Raw genomic sequence first — 16,835 nt, forward strand, 5'->3', positions numbered from 1 at the left:
CCATCTTCTCATCAATCAATCCATCCTCTCATCAGTCCTCACGTTCATCCATCCATCCTCTCATCAAACAATCCATCCAGCCATCCATCCACTATTTAGTACTTGAAAGAAAATGCACTGAAATGTAATATTCCTGAATAAGCTGACATGCATCACACTCTTTCAACCCCTGAGCCAACTAAAATAGAAAGAGAGAGGATGGTGAGCTTTAGCTATGCATTTCAACTCAACAGATAAATATAGGCTTTGTTTTAGAATGGTCTGCACTTATATAGCGCTTTTCTCCAAAGCGTTTACACTGTGTCTCATTCACCCATTCACACACACACACACACCCCAACAGTAGCAGAGCTGCCATGCAAGGCGCTAACTTGCCATCAGAAGCAACTTGGGGTTCAGTGTCTTGCCCAAGGACACTTCGGCACGTGGAGTCACGTGGGCCGGGAATCGAACCACCACCCCTACGATTAGTGGACAACCCACTCTACCAACTGAGTCACAGCCACCTGTAGAAGTGTCCCCATTTTATCCAAAATTTGGTCTTCTGCCAATTCCCTTCCAACTGCCGGCTATCCTCCGACAGCTGCCATCCGGGAGGGTGAAGGTTAACACGTGCTCCTCTGGGACATGGGATGCCAGCCAACCACATGCACGCATCATATGCAGAATAACACACTCAGAGGAAAGTGCTATTTGCCCTCTTCCACATACTAGAGCTCAAAGAAGGCCACAACTGGCTAGTGTTGCTCTGATTGACAAGTGAAAAAGAAAAGAAAAAAAAAAAGAAAAAAAAGAGAGAGAGCATGGTCCTCCCACCCAGACAGCACAGCTAATCCTGCTCGTGGCCAGACTGTGGCATTGTTGAGATTCAAGAGCCAGATAAATCTGTTATCAAGGTTCCAGAGAATCATCATTGAACGCCAATATCTCCTTAAATGTCATGAAAGGAAACTGCTTTAACGAACGCACTGTCTTTTGAACAACAGCTAAACATATTGTAAAGCTATAGGAGGCCCTAATTACTGGCAGCGATTGTTTTTTTTTTTTTGTCATGTGTGAACACAGTTTATTTGTAACGTGCAATCATGCTCCCTTGGATGCCTCTGGAAGCGTCGGGATCAGAACGATGAGACAAAAGCTTACAGATCTACTTAGAGCACCAGATTATGTGATTTCAGAGTTGTTATTTAATTCAATTCAACTGAATAACATTTGATTTGTGCTGGGTTTAACAATAGGCATTGCCACAGTGCAGCTTGACAGAAATCTGGATGTAGATTTAGATCGCAAATGAGCGAACCAGATGTGAAAACAAGTCTGCATGAGGAAGGGAACCCGTCCTCTTCTCGGAATAAACATGCAAAGGCTGATGTTTAATGCTTTAAGTAAGTGACAGATCGTTATCAGTGTAGCAAATCGGGATCAGTGACCAAACACATCATATCAGACAGTATGTATATTCAACATTCAATAATGAACAAAGCCAGTCTGTGTGATGTGGCTGTGAAACTGAGATGACTCCTCTTGACTGCTCCTAAGTGGCATTGTGTAACGGTGCTCCTCTGTGGTAAAGAACAATCAACACTCTTCACCCTCTCTGCAGTGTCTCTGTCCTGTGTGCTTCCTGCGCACTGATTTCAATAATCTCTTGAACAGATGAGATGAGGTGGAGGAGAAGAGCGCAGCACAGACAGTTGTGATACAGGAGCCCGTCAGCGTGAGCACAGAGTCGACGACATCGACGAAAAATCTCTCTGTCGGCTGGGCAGAAGTATCGACCTGCCTGCTGCTGTCATGTGGAGCTCAGCGGGAGGCTAATTAACATTGTCTATGACTAATTTCATTAAAATAAAGCTTCCTCAGAGCCAATCAGCACAAATTGATGGCAATTTGTAAGGGATAATGTTCATAAAGTAGCGCTTAGAGCGAAGACGTACATCTAGCTGTGAGAGTATAAGCTTGACACTGCACTAAGCCTCCACTTTATTTACTAAACCGAGCTGCTTAACCATTGAGCAGGATTCGATCTGCTTTAGGGTGTAGCCTGCACATTTACCAACCAAGAACGTTCCCAAAAACCAGCAGATCCAAGCTTCATATTACTGATGTACTTTACGTAACATTGCTCTTCTGTTTCTGCCAAAAATCACACACGAGTTTTTAAATCTAGTCACTGTGATGAAATTGAAACAATTCATTTCGACCATTTTGTTGCTTGAAAATAGTTTTATCAGCGTATTAAAAAACAAAAGTAGATCGTGTGCTCTATTTCTGATATAAAAGTAACAACCCTGAATGTTTTTATTTGATTTTATTTGAGACATTTTTGAGGTGCAGTTAGCAATTTTCAAGTCACATCCTTTTTGTTCTCATTTTGAACAAAATAAAAAACCGTGACCTTACATTCATTAGTATCTAGAAGATCCTGAATATTGGTATGCAAAATCTACGGACTGTAGGTTTCAAGGCTAGGAAAGGTTTTAAAATCAAAAACACTAACTGGAATAAGGAAATTCAAGAAAACATGTTAGTCCTCTATCCGCTGCAGGCATTACATAAATTCAGGTCATATACCCCACCCCCAATAATGTGTTGGTACAGCATCATGTGCATGTTGTATTCATTTTTCAGATGCACATAACTGATGTGGAAGCCATCATACATATGCATAGTTAAAAGTAAGTATAACCCTAGCCTTAAAGTAAAACATGTACCTGAAACCAGGGGATTCTGTGACTGCTCCAGCAGGGCCATGTGCTGCAGCAGAGGGTTGTGGGCCGAGCCTCCTTCTCGCTCCATGGCAGAGGCAGCCAGATATGAGGGAAGGTGGGCTCCTGCGATGAATGGAGTGGTTATGGGTAATCCGGGCTGCAGGCCTGCTATCGCCAGCCGCTCACCCTCCTGCTGGCCAGATGCCACCTGGTGAAAGACATCGACGAGACACAAAAGCAAACAGTGCAGAAGATGAGCAGCCAGTGTGTGAACACAAAAGAAATGAAAGGAACATATCAAAGTTCCAAAAAAAAAAAAAAAGTCAAGGAACAGAGACTGTTTCTCTCTCAAAATCAATAAGAGTCTTAGATCTGTATTTTGGGGGGGCCGGAGCTTGCGTCAGCAAGCAGCGGTCAGTCATTGTGTCTCAATGGGCCCTTTCTGAAATGGTAGTGGCGCTGAAAAGCCACATACAGCACACTGACGGTCTAGACAGGAGCCTTCTATGTGGACCGTTCATCTCAATGACCCATCGGTGGCAAACCCAGGGGCAGAGAATAGGGGAAAAATACGTCAGAGAGACAGAGAGGGCGGAGAGAAAGCATACGAAGCAATATAGACACGGCATTGAGCTAAAGATAGACAGAGTGAGAAAGACGTGCATGTGAGAGAGTGAGAGAAAGAGAGTGTGAAAGTGAGATGGGGCCACTCACAGTGGTGGAGCCGGTGGCTGGCAAGCCCAGAGTGATGTTTGGGAGGGAGGGGGATGTGTACAGAGACAGCTGGCTAACAGGACCCTCTCTGCTGGCAAGACGATGTGCCAGGGAAGTCTGGAAAAGAGCAACACACACACACACATACACACACGCACGCACACACAAATAAATAAACGCTGTGATCATAACTAACGGCTCTGTGTGGTGGTGTAAAAACATACACGCATACACACACAGCACAATCTCAGCACTTTAGTGCTATGTAAAGCAGCAACATGGCTGCTGGATCATGTCTATATTTATTTTGTCCCACTTATTTAGTGAAACTGCCAACAAAAAAGGTTTTAGTACACTCATTTTAAACCAACAGGAAACAGTTTTTTCCATTCACTGTGTAGTTTATGAACCCATGTTCCTTCCAGTGTATAAATAGTCAACACAAAGCAAGATTATACCTTAATCAACTGCTCATCTTTTAAAAGCTGAATAGAAACAGAAGTACATTTCTGATGAATGAATAAATATACCACTACATAATATATTTAGACACTGAAGTCATGGTTAAACCTGAAGAAACAAGCAATCGCTGATTTACGTTGTGAGCCGAGGCTGAAGTGTAACGTGAAATGTAAGCTGTACCTCTACTGGACTGTTGGAGATTGAGCTGGTGATGCCGTTCTCGTTAGTGATGTTGTTGGAGCTGTTGTTGGGTGAGCTCGGGCCAGAACCGGGTGCACTGTTACAAGCTGATTCTGTAAAAATAAATAAATAAATAAATAAATAAATAAATAAATAAAGTAGATGGACACAAGGTCTAATCAGTAATGCATAACTGCTGTATCTAACCCAGTCTAACAGGTCTCGAAGAGTCTCTCTCGTTTGTGGGTTTTGTTATTGAGCCACTCACCGGTCACATCCAGAGAGCGTTTCTTGGCCGTGGTTACGGGTCCGTCCCTCCTCCGCAGCAGCGGGCTGCTCCGTCGCTCCGTCACCTTCTGCTTCAGCCTGGAGCGCAGCTTCAGATTCGGCTCTGACGCTGCGGGGAGCCCAAACACACACTGTGTTCACATTGCAGCCTGTCGAATCACGCTCAAATCCTTCTCTCTTTCCTACACATAATCCGATAGTAATCTCCTACCCAGTGTTTACAAAAGATATCACGTTAACAAGGTAATATCAAATCAAAAGCACACACACACACACACTTCACATTAGGTTTAAAGTTAATCTTTAACACAGCAACATTTTGAGCAACACTTCACCAAGGTTAATCAAGTCAAGTGGAATCTGAAAAGAACCAGCATTGGTTTCAAAGAGTCTTCATGAACTGTTGAGACTGCAGTGCTGTTATTTGGGAGTGTGCACTTGACCATACTAACTTGAGCAAGAAGCAATGATCCCGGAAATAAGTGTTTTCCCACACACCATCCACTTGACCATTGGCATTTCAACCGCTTGTCCCCCTGTCTCCAACTCCTCTCATTTAGTAGACCAACCCTAATGACCCGTGATTAGCATGTGACCATGTGTCAAATATCCTCTGGCCAATAATGAGTGCATCTAGAGATCATTAATGGTGTTCAAAGCCCGGTGGGTTTTGGTCAACATTAAGTGCGGTCAGTAGCCACTGAAAAGATGACCATAAGCACCGTCTTCCCATCGCTCAAGTCCATTTAGAAACACTAAGTTAGACCATAGATAAACCTGTCTTATTGCACTTATCTAAAACTTCCAGGTTACATAACTTGAAGTACTTTCCAAAGAGCACTCAGTATTAAATAGCTGGTCTTGTGGTTGCGATTAGCAAACTAGGTGAACATGAGGGTGGCACTTCTTGTAAGAGGCAGGACCATTCCCAGACATCTTTGTTAAAGAATGTAGTGCATCCTGCTATTAAGACCATGCATTAGTCAAAGATGAGGAACACAGCTGCCAAAGACTGAATTAAGCTTTGCCCTTTGCCTTCTTATAAGTGAAGTCTCTAGCAAGTGCACGGATGGCAAGAAACTAGCCTTTCTTACCCAAGCTAAATGAGTAGTTAAGGTCACACCAGAAGGATATTTGAGGATAGCCAAAGTTTGGAAATGTTCCCTAAGTAGCACCATTGAAGTAATCATTATGAACAACAGAATAGCAGATGCAGGAAGGACATGACGTGGATTCGGTTATCAAAATCAGTGTATCTGATAAAGTTCTCACATACAAGTTTACAAACATCTCCTAGAACACCTAGAATCTCCTATAATAATTTTAGATGAAGACTAAAAAGCAATAATTAGAAAATACATTTGGAATAATCAAGTACCAAGAGGTGGTCATGTTTGATTATTTTTTTTGCGGTGGGATATTAATTGTAATAGAGTGGGCTATTGTGTAGCCATGGCTGGCAGCCAGCAGCAAGGTATCGCCAGCTGTAATTGGAATGAATGAGGGCTACCATGAGGCCAAGGTCCTGGGGACAGCCCCCCCCCACACACACTCCAGAAAAGTGGTAACGTGGCAGAAGTGAGGCTTGAAGATCAGCAATAGAAACAGACACAGGGTCACCCTTGGACTCGCAGACTTTGTAAAAGTGTTTTTACATGAGCACTCATATTTGCTAAAGCTGTCTGATATCTGCTGAGAGCAAACATGTACACATTTTACATATATGCTTACTTTATCAAGTTATGCACATTAGCAGGTGATGGGCAATGGCTACTGTTCATCTATAGAAACTACAGTACCTATGATTTTTTTTTTTTCAAATATTGTGTATTTCAAGAAATGCAGGCAAGCTAGATAGTTATTTTTTTCTTTCCCCCCATTTTCACCTAATTTGGTCATGTGCCAATTCCCACCCACTAGCTAGCTCTATAGCTACTAACTAGGGAGGGTGAAGATGAGCCCATGCTTCCTACAAGACACCCGAAGCCAGCCACCACATCTTTTCAAACTGCTGCATCAGAGGGCAGCATAACACTCAAGGAAAGCACTATCTGCCCTCTTTGGCATACATGAGATCACAGATACCCATGACTCAGTGCCTTGTGTCGCTCTGACTGACAAGTTAGAGACTAACACCATCCGTTCCACCCAGAGAGCAAGTTACTTCTACTCTCTCTAAGTTACAATTACTCTCTCCTGGACAAATGGATGTGGCACCATTGGGATTTGAACTTGGGATCTCTCAACAACAGGGTGGATGCTTATTTGTTGCACCATCAGGGAGACCTCAGTCAGAAAATGGCTCTGCGGATTTCCTGAAACAAGTATATTATTATAAACTCCTCAAAAATCACTGTCTTAAGAGAACCAATACATCAAGTTTCAGCATGAAACCTTGGCAAGACACAGCCTCGGAGTTAGGAAGTTTATTGTAGTGTGGCACCAGGTATAATCCAGGGCTCCGTTCAGTTTAATTGACAGAATAATGGTAAATGGTCTGCACTTATATAGTGCTTTTATCCAAAGTGGTTTACACTGTCTCATTCACCCCATTCACACACACACACACACCAATGGTAGCAGAGCTGCCACGCAAGGTGCTAACTTGCCATCGGGAGCAACTTGGGTTTCAGTGTCTTGCCCAAGGACACTTCGGTATGTTGACTCACGTGGGCCGGGAATCACGTGGGCTGCCAACCCTACGATTCGTGGACAACCCGCTCTACCACCTGAGCCACAGCCGCCTCATAGAAATAATACAAGTGCCATGCAGTAACCACACAAGCTCAATAGGACAGATTCTTACAGCTGTAGCAAGTCTCAACATCTGCTTTCAAATAAATGCAATTACCTAGGTCCTTTATCAGAAGCTGTCTGACTTTACTGATATGTTTCCAAGCTTTTTGGGTTGATAACAATCCACCCATCCCCTCTACACCCCCAATACATAAACTAAAAATAGTCCTTTCTTATATCCTCATCCTGCCGCACTTTCAAGAGAGAAGGGGTGATATATGTTGAATTAGCATTTATCATGTTTGTTACACTTGTTTTTTTTTTTTGCATGTATCCTGCACAAGGCATCATGGGGCTTATTACTGGAATATTGCAGATATCCAAGGAATGTTATTACCTGCTATGAAAACAAGACTAAATTACACTGAAATTCACACAAAATGCCGAACATTGCCCATGTACTACAAGAGCTTGCGGATATTAAACCAGTGAGAACACTGCAGTCTGTTCAGCCAACATCAGATCCCAAACCGTAATAAGAAAGGATTTACAGCTGTAGACCTTACTTCACCTCATGCTGTCGTTCTACACAGGGACGCTTTTGTTACGAGAAATGTGCTTCTGTATGGATTAGCCTATAACATTCTCTCATAAAAAGACAAAGTAACGCCGCATGGGAGTACATCTCAAACACACACCATCTGGGCTCCCTGTGTCTAGCTTCTTGCCAATATTGTGCGTAGATAACATGGGAGAGCAAGAAAGAGAGAAATTAAAAGTGATGTTAAATTTCAAAGCCAGGCTGATTTTGACCTCCTGTAGTAATAACAATAGAAAACAGAGACGTACAGCTCAGCATGGCCTCCTGTAAGTGTGCTGATTAGAATGCATAAAACGGGTTACTAATCAGACACTAAAGAGATCTCAGTTGCATGAAAGATGGTTATCTGTGTGCACCCTGGGTAGACACTGAATTCTGAGAAGGCAATTGCAAAAACATTACCAGGAGAATAGTTGTAGTAGCCTCGTTGATGTTCGTCTCATTGGTAAGATCAGATTAAAGACTCGCGTGTGCACAGTTGAAATGAGTTGGAGCAACTGAGTGCGGAACGCAATGGATTGGGTTCTTCACAGGGCCATAAAACAAGAACATTAGGAACCCAACTGTTGATGGGTGCCTTGCATTTTGGCACAGGTGCCTAAATAAACGGGAATTAAAATAATGAGGGAAGCGATGCTGAATTGTTCATGGATCATCTCTTCAGTATCCGGTCCAGTATAAGCTCAACAAGATGTGGGAATGACAGACTTCTCACGTTAATCAATCTCTGAGTTTTAACACTCATTAACTCCACATCACAGTTCATCAGAAGCTAAAAAAAAAACCTTTTGCACACTGATGAATAACTACAGTAACTAGTACTTTGAGATAATGAGTTCCTCTAGTCTAGGGGGTCTACTGATCTCCATACGGGCATAATGAAGGCACCCTGGTACATCGGGGAAAGGGAGTATCGTTCTGCATATGCACCAGACACGGCTGAGGAAAGCAACTGATAAAAAAAGAGAGAGCAGAAGGAGAGGCGAGGAAAGCCATTCCCCCCTGCACTATAAAGCTTGATGAAGGCTGATGAGAAAAGCTCTGCAAGGGAGTTTAAGTGCCATCAAGGACACGCAGTGACTATGCCAACTATGGCAAGTCACCAGTCGAGTGTGGCAGAACGGGATCCATTTAATACGCGCTTAGCGCTGTTACAAAGAGCTTGAATCAGGTGAATGAGCTCAGAGAGTTGTTCATGGTCTAATATAAGGGAGGAGAGCACACAATGTACCATGTGAGGAATGAGTACTGTCCTGAGCAGCACTGAGGGCACCGTTATGGCTCCATTCGCTAAACAAATACGTGGAAATGTTGAGCATCAGACTTCTCTAGAGGACACCGAGATGTGCCTGAGAAAGAGTCCATCAGGTTCTGATTAAAGACGTTTCAGCAGAAACACTGCCACTGAATATTCTTATACGGTTTCTAATGGGGTTGGGCAAAACAAAGGCAACTGATGTATTTGCCTTCAAAATTCATTTTGCAAAAGAAGTGCTGCACATACAGTCATGAGGCTGCAGAGAACAGTAATTACAGCTGCTAACTTCCTTGATTAGGACACAAAGCATACTGATCTCCAGAACATGACGTGTTTCTGAGGCATAACATTAACTGACTGATTGAGAAGGGTTCTGATTTGAAAAAGAGTGGTGGGGAAATGGCATGTTTCTGTTTTCTGCCTGTAGCATTGCCTGCTCAGTAAATGGCAAAAAAAGGAATCATCAATAACACAATCTGCACTGCAGTTGGACCGGTATGTAGAAATTATAACCTCTTCGTTTTTAAAATGTCTACGCCAAAAAAAAAAAAAAAACACACGATAGGGCATGCAGGTATAGGTGTGATGGCACCCAGCACCAAGCAGGTTTACTATTACCGCTCCCGCTCTCGAACATAATAATCTACTAATAAATCCTGAAGACTTTCAAGTGGTGGAAAACTGACTGTTACAAAATGCTGACACTGGAGACTCCTTCCATAAATTTTAGAGAAATGTCTACTCACAGAAAACATATTATACATTCTACTTTGTTAAATAGCACAATTTAAATCCATTTATTATTGGTCTTAGATTATGTCGAACGTCCACCATTGCACTCCCTGTGCAAGCTGTTACTATAAAGATGATAACGTATTAGAACAAGCGCATCTGGGATGTGCCCAGCCTTGTGCCCCGAGTCCCCTGGGATAGGCTCCCTGCAACCCTGTGTAGGACAAGTGGAACAGAAAATTGATGGATTGATGGAAGTATATTAATATAAACCTGTGATTTGCCTTGCAACGGGAGCTACTGTCAGAGCTGTGGTTATAGAACATGAATTACATTTACAGCATTTGGCAGACGCCCTTATCCACAGCGAGTTACAGAAGCGCTTTGAAGTCTCTATCAGTAAATACATTCTGATACTGGTTCACTAGGTCAGAGATTAAGAATATCATCAGTATAAAAACTCTGTTGGGAAGGTACTATAGTAAGAAAAACGTACAGACCACTTTTTTTTTTTTTTTTTTAAATGAAAAGTGCTAATTTAAGTACTTTAGAAAGAGGTAGGTGTTTGTGACTCAGCTGTTCGGACATCTATCGGAAGTTCATTCTACCACCTAGGTACTGGAAAAGAGAAGCCGTCTTGATGCATGCCTTCCGTGTACCCTGAGAGATGGTGGGACCAGTCGAACAGTGCTGGAGGATCGGAGGGAGTGTGATCCAGTGTGATGCAGTGTGGGGTGTGATAAGTACTTTGAAGTAAGTGGGTGCTGGTCCATCTGTTTTTATAGTTATAGGCAAGCATCAGTTTTTTTTAATATGATGCAGGCAGCTACAGGAAGCCAGTGGAGGGAGCGTAGCAACGGGGGGGCGGGGGGGGGGTGAGAACCAGTTCAACAGCTGGATTCTGGATCAGTTGCGGCGGTCAAATGGCACTCGGAAGCAGACCTGCCAGGAGCGAGCTGCAGTAGTCCAGTCTCTAAACGACAAGATACTGAACCAGCACCCGAGTGGCCTGTGTGGATAGAAATGGACGAATCCTTCTGATGCTGACAACAGCATGAGCGTGTCAGATTAGCAATGTTGATGGTCCATGGTTACCCCAAGGTTGCATGCAGTAACCAAAGGTGGGATCAGAGAGTTGACACGGTGATGAAGTAGCATCTTCTGACCAATCAGAACCAAGAATTCAGTGCCACTGTGGTATAAACTGGAAGATATTTCAATGTTTAATAAAATAGATTTTGTTAGGTAATAAAATAGGTATTGCTTCAGTGCTGGCTTCATAGTTATGTGAGTCAGTGCTTCTTTCAGTTCACTCAACCGGCAATATACAAGTCAAGCTGCATCTACATGTTCTATGTGTACTCTGCAGCCAACTGACTGAAAGAAATAGGAAATACATCATAGTTGTAGCAGGTACTTGACGTTTTCCTGTTCGGCGTCTTTGACAGTGGAGTGACATGTGGTATGGCTCCAGCAGGTCTGTCCCCCACTGTGCCATGTTTAATGAACATTAAGGCCCAAACTACAGCCTTCAGGCTGTGGGGACTAACTGCTTTAGTGCCTCAGCCTGATTCCTTCCAGATTGCTGCAGTTTTTGCATGATGCTAGATGGTCTGCTCCAAATGAAAATCACCATGTCAACAAAAATGTGAATGGTACTTCATTATAACTGGGAGGCAGGCTGCTGGAATAATAATGGCTTCCTACTGCACGCCTAACAAAAGATCTCAGATATTACTATAGACCTGGGGTGTCAAACCCATTTTAGGTAACGGGCCACATTATACTTAGTCCAATGTCAAGCAGGCTGGACCAAAAAATAGACCACAATAACTCCTTTTAAATGTGGACTCTGAAAGATACAAATAAAAAAATTAAATAAAATTGAAAAAAAACCAAACAAAAACAATAAAAGTTGCTATGAAACCACTAAATTTGTTCTTTTGGAAAGACATGGTCACAGTGTCACATTTTTAGCTTTCTAATCAACATTTACATTTCATTAGCACAAGCTGTGTTTATAGCCTCGCATTCATTCCTCAAGAATAACAAACACTAGCACTTTTTTTTTTATTCTTTCAGTTCAGTTACTGCTCACAAAATGATTTTTTTGGTTTGTAAATGTATTTGGTGGTCCGGATTAGAAACTTTATCAGCCCAAAGGCTGTAAGTTTGACATCCTTGCTGTAGACATTCTACACTACTCCAAAAAAGAGTAATGAAATTATTTTATTAATGTATGTTAATTTCATGCTAATCTAAGATCGAGATTAATATTGTTTCTAAAAGTCTAGAAAAATGTTCCCACGTGCCACTTTTTCCATCCAATAGTCTCATTTCACATCCTGTGGGAAAAGCTGGACTTGAATTGATCGCATACAGTTGAACAGTGTCATTAAATGAGGGCAGCAAAAGGACCTGACCAATGGAAATATCAAATCTGTGACCCTCATGTCAGCTGGCACACAAAGGCTGTGTTCTCTCTTCCTGAATAAGAGTGCCCTATACACAGCTCCGCAAGCACGAACGAATGAATGGACGAAGACACAAGAGCACTCCAGCAGCTCGTTTCCACCCTCATTCACCCCTCGTGCGTCATGAGAGAAGAAGGGGGGGAAAAGACAACAAAAAGCCAAATCATGAATCGGAACAGAGGAGGACACATATTCTCTGCACTATCGCTAATCAGAGAGGTGAAAGGCTTGTGTAAAACTGAAGGAGCTGTATATGAAAAGAAAAAAAAAGCCGAGCCACTGCTTTCTGATGGGAAAAGAGGAGGACATGGAGCTACTGTGACAGGAGACGGACCGCTCTACCCAGCCCCAGGAATGCACCGCAGCAGCCAGAGCAAACTGAGGTTTATCTACAGCGGGAGAGCTGGAATCAACACTCAGACGTGCCTCGCCACAAAGTGAAGAACTGCGACCATACAAAGGAACGCTTGACTTGAGGTTTAGATTCTTTCCCCTCTAAAAAAAAAAAAAAAAAAAAAAAAAAAAAAAAAGTTTTTTTACCTGAAGGCGTGTCCCAAAACTCATTTGGGAAATATAACTGCAGATACCTCCAAAAAAAAGGAAAAGAAGAAGAAACTGTTTTAAAGTAGAATCTTCCAAACTAATCTCTATCTACCCAGTGTAGTGTGTATGTGATTACTCCAGAATTTCAAGACCAGCATTATGAAATGAATAGAAAACCTCTTCACTTAAATCCCATGTATAACAGACGTTTAAGGGCAGTTTTAAGGAGGTTAAAATCATTTTTATTGTGTTTTTGTGGAATACTTCCGTGAATTATTGAAGCTGGAAATCTGTATAATTTGTCCTTTCAGAAATTGGAGTCATTTTTAAGAAGGAATCCAATAGCACCAAACCATCAGGAAAGTGTAAATAATGAGAATTAATTTGAAAATGTATTGCTCTAGGGGCGGCTCGATGGTGCAGCAGGTAGCACTGCCAACGCACAGCTCCAGGAACCTGTACAATCCCGAGCTTCATTTAATGTTTGCATGGGTTTCTTCTGGGTTCTCTGTTTTCCTCCCACCTCCCAAAAATGCCTATAGGTGAACTGGCAGTATTAAATTGGCCCTAGGTGTGAATGAGTCTCTGTGTGTGCATGATGCTCTGCAATGGCCTGGTGTCCCATTCAGGGTGTATTCCTGCCGCACCCTCAGTATTCCCCAGATCCAGCGTAACCCTGACCAAAACTTACTGAAGATGCATGAATTAACGCATTGCTCCATTGTTCAAAATAAAATGACATAGAAACCATTTTGGTTAGACACTCTATTACACTTAAATTTGCCTTATGCAGCCTCATATTTTGACTGTTCAGTGGCAGTTCAGCCCTTAGACTTGCTCAAGTTCCATCTAGGGGTAACTGCAGATACTCTACAAACATGGTTCACTGAAATTAGTTTGGGAAAATGCTGGCATTTTCCCTTTAAAATATTTTTGGAGAAATGTGTGCTTCTAAATGAACACACAGTGTAACGATAAAGTGCCAAGGAATCCAATTTTGAGGTCAGGAAATCCAGAGTCCAGATTCAGTGATACTGTGCCCTGAAATATGCTGCTCTATGGAAGTAGATCCACCCACACTCTCGCTCTCGTCCGGTGATGGGCATATTGCAGCTGTAACATCCCCTTCCCAGCCTTGCTGTAATTGCTCTGGTGTCTCAGGGGACTGCGAGTGTGCAAGGAGCCTGGGCCCAGCTGCACTGCAGTACTCTGACAGGTCCATTTCCAGCATGATTAATGAGAGCAGTGGCCTAATCTCAGGCAGCCTAAGGTGAGCGTGCAAAGGGAAGGCCCTTAAGTGCAGCTCTCCTGCTGAGGGGAGCAGCTTAGGACCTCAGGCTCCAACTGCACTCTCTCCGGGCCTCGTGTAGAGCACTGATCTGCCTTACTCACCGGTTCATTCGTAATAATGCTTAGTTGCTGGCAGACATCACGGTGCAGTGCCTACCAAAGTCACTTCCTCAACCGCATATGTCTGCAGAAGCTTGGGCTGAGCGTAACAGAAGAACTGGGTAAAAGCCACAGACATCAGTCACAAAAACCTTCTATTGCACAACACAGCCAGACATCCAACTATAAATAGAGAGTCAACGTGACCAATAACCACCAATTCACAGGAAGAAGCCATCTGACTGAATATGTAATCAACCAAGCACAGCTGTTTTGCTTGAAAGGTAGAAGGAGGAGAATTGGGAAATGGTGCAACAACCTGGAGACCGTTTATGGCATTCGGTCATCGTCAGGGACTGTTATATTACCTCCAGAAAATTAGTTAAGTAGTGCTGCTGTGTCTAAAAGTGACATTTTTCTTCGTTGGACTAGTGCATGGACTTGTCTCTTGTACTCATAGTTGTGCTTAGCCAGTAAGATACTGGCAAGATTCTGATAGTCGTGTCCAAGTAACATATATAAGTCAACATATATCACACTAGAAGCATCACTCATCTGAAGAAAGAAAGAAATTCCCAAGGCAGATCAGAGTTAGGCCTTGTTGACCATCTTCGATGATCCAGTCACAAGAAGATTGCTAAAGTGGAACTGACAGCCATTCACACTTGATTTTTTTAATGTATGTTGGCAACATATCAAATTTCATGATGCAGCAAACCTGTACGCAATTCAAAGGTAAACCATCTCAGCAAGAAAACCGCAGACCTGGCAACCCTGGTCCTTTGATGATGTTGGCGGATGCACTGCTGTACACGCTACAATGTGGCCATGTGTATCTCTGACCACTTCCTCAAGTGGGTCGATTGCTCAGGTCACAAAACGCACTTGACCCAGTTCACGTGTATTTACCGCTGTCCGCTTGTGATCAGTGGTCTTTTATTATTCTTTTGGTCTTTTTGTGGTTTTGAGCACAAGACAAAGCGTGAGTAGTAGTCCACTGTATGTTATTTCTCTTGCAGAAAACATGCGTTTCTCTCAGCTCTCAGACTGAGAGTTACGTGAGCTGTGATGTGAGAGATCTGAGCAGTCCATATGCTGCCAATATCCAAAAAAAAAAGTCTCAGGTAAGCGAAAGACCCATCTCTCTGGAGTGCACCTCCTCCACCCATGTCATCAGTTGAAGGTAAGGTACTAATTCGGGAGGTTGATGGCAGGCTTAGCAGAGACAGACAGAAAAGAACGACAGAGAGAACATTCCTTTCAGGCTCATGTGCTCACTGCTGGCTGTTTGCCTCCCCTGATTTAAACTCCAAGTGATGAAAAGGGTCGCTCTGCCTTCTGGGATTGATGGCAGGGCCTGTCATCATAGCAGAGTTGTGTGTTACCAGACAGCTAGGATAAAGACAGAGTTTCCACTGGCTGAGTCCAGCACCTCACCACAAGCCTCCTTACTTAGCTATAGTTACACTCAAAGCACTTTACATAGTATGGGGGGGGATCTCCTCAACCACCACTAGTGTGTAGCATCCACCTGGATGATGCGGCGGCAGTCATAGTGCACCAGAACGCCCAGCACAAACCAGCTATTAATGGAGAGCAGAGATTGATGGAACAAATTCAGGGATGGAGATTATTAGGGGGCCATGAGAGAGAAGTGTCCTGGGATTTTGAATGACCACAGAGAGTCAGGACCTCAGTTTAACATCTCATCCCCGGAAGACCGTGCTGTTTTTACAGTATAGTGGCCCCGTCACTATACTGGGGCATTAGACCCCACACAGACCACAGGGTGAGCGCCCCCTGCTGGCCTCACTAATACCACTTCCAGCAGCAACCTTGGTTTTACCCAGGATGGTTTTCTCCCATCCAGGTACTGGCCAGGCTAAACCCTGCTTAGCTTCAGTGGGACACCAGGCGAGAATCAGGGAGATATGGCTCTGGCTCCTTACACTGATTCACATTCACATCACATCATTACTTCAGTTTGTTTGGATTCATGCTTACATGCAGACCAAGACTGAAAGCTTCATACTGTGTGCTCTGGACAGAAATAGAAATGGTGAGAATTCGTCTTCTAGCAGTAAACTTCACAAGGACAGTGAAGGTTATCAGTTGTGAGGATCAGTGTGTGGGAAGTGAGACATAGATCAAGTTGTTTTTAAATGTCTGGTCCTGATTCAGAATCAGGATGTGGCTAAATAAAGATAAGCGAGTTATGAGTGTATTCGAGGAATCTTCGTTCATCGTTAATCATAGAACAGGAAGTTATGTTACCTGTCTTGCGGAGTGGAAAGTCGTTTTTGGAATCGTAGAGTCCCAGCACTGGGTGGTTGTAAGTGGACATCCCTGTCTGAGGAGGAGAACTCTGATCCAGTGAACTGTGCTGGGTTTTCCTGTAGAAAACACAAACATGAAAATTGAAGGCTATTTAAAGCTCTCTCTAACATACTGTCGGGATTTTTTTTTCTTCTGAATCCCACAGCCCTGATTAAACCCCGGCCATTATTTCTCTGACTAGAGCTCCGAACCAAACGGGAAGTTCAACCAAAACCCAAAGAGTCAACATCACTTAATTCAGCCAGACAGCCTGAAACATCATAAATTCATCCAAAAGACACCCTTTCATCTTCTCGAAATAATATTATTTCATCCCCAACACAGGTTACAAATCCAAATGCTGTAAATGTATCCAAGCTTCACTTCAGAAAAATGGCAAATGCTTTTAACACATGGGTATTTAAGACTTG

The 16,835-nt window shown here is 43.1% G+C and overlaps 1 protein-coding gene across 5 annotated transcripts in view; it reads right to left on the reverse strand.

Annotated features, from left to right (window-relative positions):
• hdac4 (histone deacetylase 4) overlaps positions 1–16,835 on the reverse strand; it is a 197,475-nt gene that overhangs the window by 50,355 nt on the left and 130,285 nt on the right. For all 5 annotated transcript variants that reach the window (XM_053627354.1, XM_053627353.1, XM_053627352.1 and 2 more), the window contains 5 exons: positions 16,363–16,481; positions 4,336–4,464; positions 4,068–4,180; positions 3,426–3,542; positions 2,715–2,919 (listed from right to left, as the gene is read on the reverse strand). In XM_053627354.1, the coding sequence (XP_053483329.1) occupies positions 2,715–2,919; positions 3,426–3,542; positions 4,068–4,180; positions 4,336–4,464; positions 16,363–16,481 (683 nt within the window). The remainder of the gene's footprint in view (positions 1–2,714; positions 2,920–3,425; positions 3,543–4,067; positions 4,181–4,335; positions 4,465–16,362; positions 16,482–16,835) is intronic.

This window comes from Ictalurus furcatus, chromosome 6 (assembly GCF_023375685.1).
Source record: "Ictalurus furcatus strain D&B chromosome 6, Billie_1.0, whole genome shotgun sequence".
Taxonomy (NCBI): domain Eukaryota; kingdom Metazoa; phylum Chordata; class Actinopteri; order Siluriformes; family Ictaluridae; genus Ictalurus; species Ictalurus furcatus.